Genomic DNA, 9,970 nt, shown 5'->3' on the forward strand with positions numbered 1-9,970 from the left:
TATGTTGTGGAGGAGAGTGGAATGACTTTGTTGCACAAACACTCGTGTTGATGCTATCAAAGTTTCGTTCCCATTTTGAGTGAACGAGTTAAATCTGTGCTTTCTCTCGCTGCAAAAGATTTAAGAACATGGAGATAAATTGGGCTATTGCACAAACATTACCTTGAAAATTATGCACAATTTAGCTAACCATTAAAGCACGAGGAACTATAGTTAGTTTGATCTTACCACGTCTGACTTTTCATGCATGTCGTTTTTATTTGATCTTCTTTCTTACAAAATGCAAAAAGGAAACAAACACCAGGGTCCAACAAAAGATTTTCAGATGTTTAATGGATGTTGCACTGATATGTAACAAGTTGAAGAACACTGAATGCTTTTTTCCTAAAACGCTCGATGAGTCAGTTTTTGTGAATCTATTAAAAATAACTTACAGGCATGCCAGCTGCAGTAATGATCGTGTAAAAGGATTCCAAGAGGACACGGGACACATGCTTGTTACGTACAAAGAAAACAAAAGAAACCAAAATGTGTTTGTTAGGTAAAAAAAAAAAAAAAGTAAACAACATTTTTAATTCAAACACAAAATGGTATTAATACTTTCTATTTACAGTATGTATTTACAACAATATTACAGTGCTTGTAGGGCACAATTAAAAAAATTAAAAGACTGGAATACTATCCCATGCCTATTTGTGAGGCAGCAGAGGATTAGCATGGAAAAACACCAAACCAAAACAGTCCTGTACAGTGTTTTTGCTCCTGTTAGCAGGGAGCGGAGGCACAGTGTGCACTGATGGATTGTGGGCAGTCTTTGTCACCGTGCTCCGTCAGTTTGAGAATGACAACTTTCCTCTGGAGGTGCCTAGCTTCTGCTGGTGCGGGCTCTTCGGCTGCTGGTTGCACAGAGCTCTCTGTAACTAAGTCCTGGCAGTCCTGCGGCAGCAGCATAGTAATGATGTTCGAGTGTCCGCCCTGCACCGCCAGGTGTAAAGGGCTGAGGCCCTGCTCATCTGACAGGCTGCCACCGTCTGGACAGTGATTGAGCAGCTCTTTCAGGACTTCACAGTGTCCACCCTCTGCCGCCATGTGGCAGGGCGTGCGTAGGGCGCTGTTAGCTTTGTAGGGGTCTGCCCCTTCTTCTATCAGCATCTTGACTGTGGGCAGGTGGCCCCGCTGGGAGGCTAGGTGGAGGGGAGTGAGTCCGTGGGCGCTCTGAGCATTGATATCTGCCTGGTGTTTGATCAAGAGCCGAGAGGTGCTGGTGTGACCCGTTTCAGCCGCCACATGTAGCGGCGTCTTTGATCCAACTGATGTCATGTGGACGTCGGCTCCCAGCTCAATCAGGATCCGTGCCACTCGATACTGCCCCCTCTGAGAAGCCAGGTGCAGCGGCGTGCGCCCATCTGTCGTTTGACCATCTACGTCGGCGCCGGCTTGCTTAACCAGCAGTTTGACGATGCCCAGATGCCCTTGCCAGGCAGCATAGTGGAGCGGCGTCCAGTTGTCCTTGCCCTTGATCTGAACATCAGCACCACGGCTCAGCAGCACCCTGAACACATTTTCCTGGCCATGCTGGCAGGCCACGTGAGCTGGCGTGCGTCCCTGTCCGTCGGTCTCGTTGATGGCCGCCGCCCGGTCGAGCAACAGGCGCGTGATAGCCTCGTCGCCATTTTGGGCTGCCCAGTGCAAAGCTGTGTACTGGTCCTCGTCTTTGGCATTCACATTGGTGCTGCGCCGGCCGAGCAGAAGCTCTGCCAGTGACTTCAGGTGCTTCTCTGTGGCCAGGTGAAGGGGTGTGGAGCCGCGGCCGTTGGCGAGGTTAGGATTTGCGTTGTTCAGGAGGAGGAATTTGACAGCCTCCTCGTTACCCAAGTTGATGGCATGGTGGAGCAGACTGTCTCCTCCGTCAAGGAGAAGGTCGACATCCTGAGGCTGGAGGATCTTCATCAGCTTGGCAGTGTCTTTGTTCCTGATGGCCTCACACAGTTTTCGTTTCTGGACCTCAGCAGAATCTGAGCAGTAAGGAGGAAAAGTGATAAATAATGATACATTTTTTCGTGTTACTTTATATAATTCACAGGAGAGGTCTTTGATGCACGCTTACCGTATGTGCCTTCTTTCTCAAAAGACAGCGTGATAGAGTCTTGGGATGAGAAGGCAGAATCTGCAGAGGAAATCCCAGACAGTCTCTTGCAGGTGCTCTCTTTGCTGTGACAGCTGTCCTCCTTCACGCGATCAAAGCTCCTAGAGATCCCAGAATCCACCTGGCTCAGAAGCTCAGACAGGCTGTAATCCTTCTCGGGTAACATGGCTGACTTCGGACGCACTGGCTTGTTGTCATTAACCTGTAGAGCAAAAAAGGCAGGTAGGGTAGTGCGGTTTGACACAATGTTACAGTATACAGTGTGTAACACATACGAAATGGGTGTGAAAGTTCACACAGCTGATTTATCTAAACACTACTGATAGGAGCCATCAGTTCCTGTGAACAGGATGTTTGTTTCCAGTCACGTACACAACAGCACACAGAGTTTTAACAATGCCATCAGTCTACATTCCTCGTATGTGATGCAATGATTGGTCAGGATCAAACATAAGAATTATGTCTGGAGCTCTGTAAAGATAAGCCTCTCGTTGTCTGGATGAGTAGTTAAATATTAATGGCAGAACACATCAGCTGAGAGAGACTGAAGTATAGAACCACTGAGAGGGGTCACGTTTTAAATTCAGGCTAAAATGTGTAAGAGAGTACATGGCTATGTCTTAGAAAAAACAAAAAGAACATTGACATGTAGCTTCGTCATGTAAAAGCAGTAAAAGCTTCGCCGTCGTATCGTACCTGGTCACCCGTGAGTGCTTTAGGGGTCATGGGCTCTGGGTCAGATGTTGATAACCTGGGTGATTTGGGTTCCTCCTGAGGTTTAGAGCAGAGCTCCTCGGCTTCAGATGTGATTTCTGGAACAACAACGTCTCAAGGTCAGGTTGCATTAACAGCAGGGATGGGATTATGCAATACAAAAAGGAAGAAGAGCGCCATAGCACTGCCTTTCACACAGCCAGTGAGGGAACAGAGTGTGCAGTTCAAGGGACAAGCTCATTCCTATAGTGCTAACGAGGGTTGACCACTGTTTGTTAGCAGGTAGAGGCACAACCTACCCTGGAAGCTGGGTCTGGCTTCGGGCTTTGTGGCCCAGCATCGCTGCATGAGGGTCAGGAAGCCTGTGCAGGCTGAAGGTCGACATCGTGGCACCGCTCCCAGGTCTGGACGCACCCCTTTCACCACCTTCACCATGATCTGCAGGATATTGTTCTCTCCTGAGGGGCAAAATCATGCAGTACTTCAGTTTCTAAAAGTCCTTTTTGTTTCACTCAAAAAGCACGTGGTCACGTGGTCTGAGTCTGCTATAATGCTTTTTCTGGTAATGACACATAGAACCAGCGTCTATCGTTATGCCATCATCGCTTCTTTATCGTCGCCATCGTCCTCAGAAAGAGAAGTGCGTGGTCTGTTGTTTCCCACGGAAGCACTCCGAGCTCCTCGTCTAGCCAATTCTATCTGAATGTGGGATCAGCCAAGTCAGTGATTCAGAACAAACAGGTGGAGGCTTTACAGCTACTTCACCTCCTATTGTAGCCGTAATACCCTTTGCAGGTGGAGGAGGAAAACGGGAAGGGATGGTAACCAGGCCACTTATCACTTTTTAATTATATCTGGATCAACAGAGGCGGTGCCAGTGCCAACCCAGCTACCTCACCTTGGCACCGGGCTTCAGAAAGTGAACTGCTACCTGATACGCCTGGGAAAAAAACATCGTGCTTGCCAGTCTGGCCCTGTCCACCTGCCTCCTCTGGAATTTACAGAGTAAACACAAACTACAGCTTCTGTGTGCAGAGCCACACACACACACACACACACACACCTTGAAAGGTGCAACTATTTTTACCTTGTGTTAACTGGAAATTTAGAGAGTCGATTCCAGCAAGTAAAATGATACAACTAGATTGAAAGTCGATTTATTAAGTAGAAGATTGTGTAGAATTGGAGTTTAGAGCTTCTGTTATAAATAAGCAAACTTGTTAATAACTTATTTAGCCAGTTCAGCCATCTCTTGTGGCCAAACTAGAGAAAAAAGTATTTCTATTGAGTACATTTATGGTCCATCTGTCAAGCAGAGCCACTCCAGTGGAAAATGGGGAGACACTAAGTTGAGGGGAAATTTTAAAAAAAGGTTTTCTGATGATAACAACGCTGACCTGTTTTCTCAAACTCATCATGGACCTTTTATTTGTTACTGATTGTTTACAGATGTTACAGAGGTAGGGGAGGCATGCCACACGAACTACTAGACCTGCTGTTCTAGCTAAACTATCAGACTGACATTGGTGATCATAAAAGACACGGTTGGATGGACATCTTGTTGGATGGCTCACCTTGATAGGGTTTCTTCTGTGTGAGAATCCCCCAGATCACGATGGAGAAACTGGAAAACAGGCAAAAATATACATATAAATATATATAAATCTTTCATGGAATAGGTCTGAGATGTCAGGTTGTGCAGCAGAAGACTGTGTAAATAAAGTACATTTACCCTACTCTACAAGTTCTACTTTAGGGAATGAAATTTCCATTTCCACTGTAGGAATAAGTTACTTATTTCCCTTAACAGACAAAGTATCATACCAAATCCATGTGATTAATCTTAGTGTGAGTCAGAGCTTAACTGAACACACAAAATGTCCCAACAACAACAAAAAAACCCTGCGTTCACACAAAAAGCTTGCATGCAAAGTGCATGAAAAAAAAGCCCAACCTGTAAACATCGTGCTTGGTGTCCGACACTCTGTCCTTCTCTATGATGCTCTCAGGAGGAAGGTAGGCAATAGTGCCGCAGAAGCCGTCTCTACTGATGTCATCAGCCCGTGACAAGCCGTTCCAGCGGGCCAGCCCAAAATCAGATATCTGAGACAGAAAGAGATCAGATAAGACCCTCCAACAGAGCAACCCCTCTGCCTTTCTCATGAAACACCACGGCAGTGATGACTAACTTTGCCCGCTGACTATGACAGGCTGCTAAGCTCTTATTATGTGCACTCAGCGGTATGATGAGGGCAACCCAGCCATGTCCCAGCCTGCAGGAGAGGAGAGGCCCTTCAGATTTGTGTTGGGGAGTGCACACCCACACACACATACACACACACAGACAAGGAGATTTAATAGGAGCTAAATTAATCCTGTTGGGACAAGCCCAGGTGAGGTGTTTACATCCAGGTATTAAACACTAGAAATGACGGTTCCCACCCATTACTCTTAGTACAGCTTTGCTGTTTTGCTTGGACAGAGGCTAGGAGACACCTGTAGACAAAAAACATGTGCAGGACTAATTTAAGAATGATGAAGGGGAGCAGAAAAGCACCTCATGACTGGGATTTCTCCTGAAAGTGCCAAACAAACAGTTTTAAAACAAAGAGGGCTGTGGTTTCACTTCATGTCTGAGCTTTCTTCTAGCATTAAAACATGACATCATCACATTTCCATAAACATACTGTAGATTTCCATAGTTGCTTATTCCATTACAAATTACAGAAAGCAAAAGGATCGTGCAAACAACAACAAACACACACCTGGGTCAAAACTACAGATCACAACAAACTATGTGTGTGTGTTTCCTCCCTTCTAAGCTTCATCACAAACTCTCTACCTTGACGTGATAGTGAGCATCCAGCAGGATGTTGGCCGGCTTCAGGTCCAGATGGAGCAGCGGTGGGTTCATGCAGTGCAGGAAGTTCATTCCCACCGCAGTCTCGTGGATGATGCGAAAGCGGAGCTCCCAGGGCAGCGGCTCATTGGCCAGCAGGGTCTCCAGTGAGCCGGTCTCCATGTACTCCATGACCAGCCCCTGGGGGTCTTCACAGATCCCGTACACAGGCAGGATGTATCGGAACTTGGCTGCCTCCATCTTTTTAGCTTCCTCGAGCAGCTCGGAACGATCCCTGTGTTCAAGGAGGAAAATAAAAATAAAAGATCACGGACTACACAACACTGCATTTTATTGCGTTTCCTGAACCAGGCTCTGTCGCTGAGGGTGACCCAGCAGTTCTTAACAGTGCAAAAAAACATCCACCAGTTTACTGCTGCTTTTCCACTCATCCACTCATCCTGGGGGTTTGGGGGAGGGTGGGGGTGCCGCAGCTGAAATCTGTTTTGAAGTTATTTGGGTGATCGCTTTTTTAAAACAAAGGCTCACACATTCCTCGACTCATGCTTATCTATCAAACCTGCCCTCCCATAAAACATTAACATGATGACTTTGAAGTCACGCTTTGCTCATTAAGCTGCAATAGTTGGTATAACTTTTTGTCCTAACCAAAATTCCTGCACATCACACATCATCCTTACTGAGCTCTTAGCTATGCCAAATATTTATGAACATTAACCTTGAAGGGTGTAGAGGCGTGACCTCTGTATACAACTATAATCCAGGTCTTCCCCGGCTGGTGGTTCTGCTCAAGACAGTCCACCTTGGTCTGCAGAGCATGTGGAGCTCAAACCCAGCTCTTGTTCTCTGCCGCTCAACCTTTGTGCACAGTGCCCCTTATCAGTCTGCCGGGCCTGCTGACATACCTCAAACACAATTGTGTGGGCCATTCATGACCTCACTGCATGCCTTAAGCAAAGGTTGCTTTTAAAATGGAGCCTCTTGATGAGAGAGAGATAAATCACTGTTCATGAGTTTATTTGTAGGAATGTGCTCCAGAGGCAGAGCTGGAGTAGGGCTTCTGTTTTTCTATCATCAACGAAAAGAAATTAGACGAACATAAGAAAGTTCGAAACATAGTTTGTCATTAATTAAAAAATATATATAAAGAAGTGTGTGTCTGGTTATAATAGTTCTTTGTGGCAGTACAAGTGAAGGAGGTACGGATCTCCCCGAATCTGCCTGGTAGGAATAATCAAACATGTCATGGAAGAACGGGCTAGCGCTTGTTTGCGAAGTACTTCATCTAATCCAAAGTGCTGCTCAGCGGCTCTGCTGAACCAAACAATGTCCCTGTTTTAACAGAGAGGCCCGGTAAGACCGGTTCTGCGGCTTCTCGTATTGTCTGTGCCACACAGTGGCAGCCTGCGACACAGGCACACAAAGGTGGCTTTGAGTCCTGGATGTTATGTGTGGCTGAACGACGGTCGCAGTCAAATGACTGTTTATGTGCTCTGCAGATGTTTGAGGGTGATAGTATCTTTGGTTCAGCCTCATCGGATGCTATAAGTCGCACCGCAGGTTTGGGGGGAAGTCGTCAAAGTTCCTGTTTTGGTCACAGTGACTAGATAAGAAAATCGGACTGTCTTTGTTGCATCAGTGTAGCTGAAGATTGATGTCAGTGATGATTTATATCAATAAACCAACTTTTTTTTTTTTTTAAATGAAGAGGTCTTATCACCAATCAGCAGCTGGGCTAGGCTCCAGCCCCCCTGTGACCCTGAAGTGGATAAGGGGAAGAAAATGGATGAATGGATCTTGTCAGTTAATATTTCTAATGTGTGGCTGATGAAGTCAGTTTGTGTACGCAGAGTTACATGGAAATGGAAACTTCTCTTCTTCCAAAGCTGGTTTGAGGCAGGTCAGCCTCAAACACACTCGAGAAATGTACAGCTCACTAATTTTCCTTTCATTTGTGAGATCCCGGCAGAGCAAACGAGGGATTTATCAGTCTGAAGTATGAAAGAGAATTCTAGATGGTGATGTAACTTGTAGACCATTCTGCCCACCTATTGAAATGTCCACAACACTGTTTATTGGGGAGATCAGCAGTTAAGCTTTCACAGCAGGAAAAGCAAACAGCTCTCAGCACTGTGGAGCTGCCCCAGAGATCAACCTGCATGTCAGTGCTCCCTCCAACACAACTCAGCAGTGTCGAAATATCCAAACATGCCCTCTTGCTTAGCGTTGAGGCACCTTTACAGCCCCCACAGTGTTTCTAGGCTGGCAGAGGATGAGTCACACATTATCTGGTGTTCACTTTCTCATGCCTGCGTCTAGCATTTGCCCAGAGATTTCTTCAAACGATCACGCTGACAGAAAAGGACCTGGTTCAGACTGATTTCTACATCCGGAACTTAGAAAGACCAAAAACACAGGAAGCATCTGAACTATGCCAGAGGACAATACTACTTTTTTCATCAACACCAGGAAAAGATGAACACTAAACAGCTGTGACTTACTTATCATCCACATGAAGGCAGGGAGGGCACTTGATAGCCAGCCATGTTTTCCACTGTACATGCCGGACTTTGTATACTTGTCCAAATCCACCTGAGCCTATTTTCTCCCAGCTTCCAAACTCAGAGGAATCAAAGGTCCTTAACAGCCCCATATTCCCGTGTGGAGAATCCGGGATATCCATATCCATGTTGAGAAACCCGCAAGCAGGGTAAACTCCTTTTTCTTCTTTGACTCCAACCACAAAATCAGAGGAAGTGTACACTCACACACCACCTACCTACTTGTGGGCTCTTCCTTGTTTTTCCCCTCGTCTAGCTCAGCACAGCTCCTCCCTCTATTCAGGTGAAAAGGAGGGGCTGGGCCTGTGTTGCTGCACTGTGACATCATACCCTGGTTTTGAAACACAGAGCAGAGATGGAAAAGTTCACTGGAGGAACTTGACAAGCCACACCACACTGCCACCGAAAGGCTTTACACATGTGCTTTCCAAATGTCCTGAAGTCCCACGCTGTCTCATATATGCTCCGAGAAAGCAGGAGAACGGTCTCTGCAACAAAGCCATGAAGTCAGGAAGCTATTTCATAAACACACCTTTGTCCCACCGTGGTCCATTTTACTGCTAAAGCCGCCTGAGGTGGGTTACGTGATATTGACCCAGCGGTTACAGAATGTGTGGACTCATCTTTTGCTCAGCTGAGGGAACAATGTCTTCTGTTACAGCTGTTACAGTTACTACCAGTGACAAAGATCTGTGTTATTTAACATATTTCATTTCCATGCAGGCCTTTAATCTCCACATTCTCTGCTACTCCATACATATGCTTTCAATAATTCATATGTTCATTAAATGCCTTCTGCAGATACACCGCATCGATCTAAGGACGCACGCACACAGGAGTTCTGTTTCATATCTGTTGTGTGCTTAAATTCAAATTGTATTCATTTGGGTTGCCAGTTAATGAGTGTGACACTTTTTCCTGTGTGCACCTGTCCTACAGGTGTGTGTTGGATACTTTTTAAGGTCAAGGTCAGAAATAAAATATCAGCTGTGGAGCTGATAGAGCTACAGCATATCTATTCAAGGACACCTCCTGCACGCAGGCACCAGCTGGTAAATTATTTATTTTTGTGCTATCATAAAAAGAAGATTAGCCTGTTATCTGCGACTGCTCTGTTTTAGAAACGTTCTTAGACTGACTTTGGGTTTTTGAAATCATGGGATTATTTTCTGCGAGGTTGGTTCAGGGAGACATTTTGCCTCGAATCCCAAACACCGGATTATAACGTCTCTCGGATTAAGACCTTTTTGCCCTCGTCCCCATTCTCTGCCCTCCCACCTCTCACAGCAGACGAGTGTCGTTCCTCAGCCTCATTCTGCAGAATGACTCTTCCTGTTTAAAGGGAGTTCTTCCTCACCGCTGTCACCAAGTGCATCCTCATAGGTGACATCTGATTGCTCTCTCTCTCTGATATAGTAGCTTCTTTACTTTACTATATAGAGCACCTTGAGGCAACTGTTGTTGTGGAAAACTAAACAGAATAAACATAACGAGCCCCTTCCTCAAATTATTACCTAAACTATTAGATAATAAACATGATTAAGCTTTTAAGTTAAATATGAAAATGATTGTTGTAGTTGAACTATTCCAAAATTCCCTCTCTTGGACTTTACCAAAACAGTGCTCTTCTGGTGTTCTTCAGCTTGTGTGGGCAACGGTACGCGACTGTAAAAGCATGATTTCTCCAAA

General features: G+C 45.7%; 1 protein-coding gene across 1 annotated transcript; it reads right to left on the minus strand.

Annotated features, from left to right (window-relative positions):
* Window positions 1-306: 306 nt before the first annotated feature.
* ripk4 (receptor-interacting serine-threonine kinase 4) lies at window positions 307-8,735 on the minus strand. The gene is made up of 8 exons (XM_026182616.1): window positions 8,222-8,735; window positions 5,703-5,994; window positions 4,815-4,963; window positions 4,435-4,484; window positions 3,160-3,318; window positions 2,843-2,958; window positions 2,108-2,348; window positions 307-2,015 (listed from the first exon to the last, which is right to left on the minus strand). The coding sequence occupies exons 1-8, from the start codon at window positions 8,407-8,409 to the stop codon at window positions 766-768; spliced, it is 2,445 nt and encodes an 814-aa protein (XP_026038401.1). The 5' UTR covers window positions 8,410-8,735; the 3' UTR covers window positions 307-765.
* Window positions 8,736-9,970: the final 1,235 nt, after the last annotated feature.

The sequence above is a fragment of the Astatotilapia calliptera genome, chromosome 10 (genome assembly GCF_900246225.1).
Source record: "Astatotilapia calliptera chromosome 10, fAstCal1.2, whole genome shotgun sequence".
NCBI lineage: Eukaryota > Metazoa > Chordata > Actinopteri > Cichliformes > Cichlidae > Astatotilapia > Astatotilapia calliptera.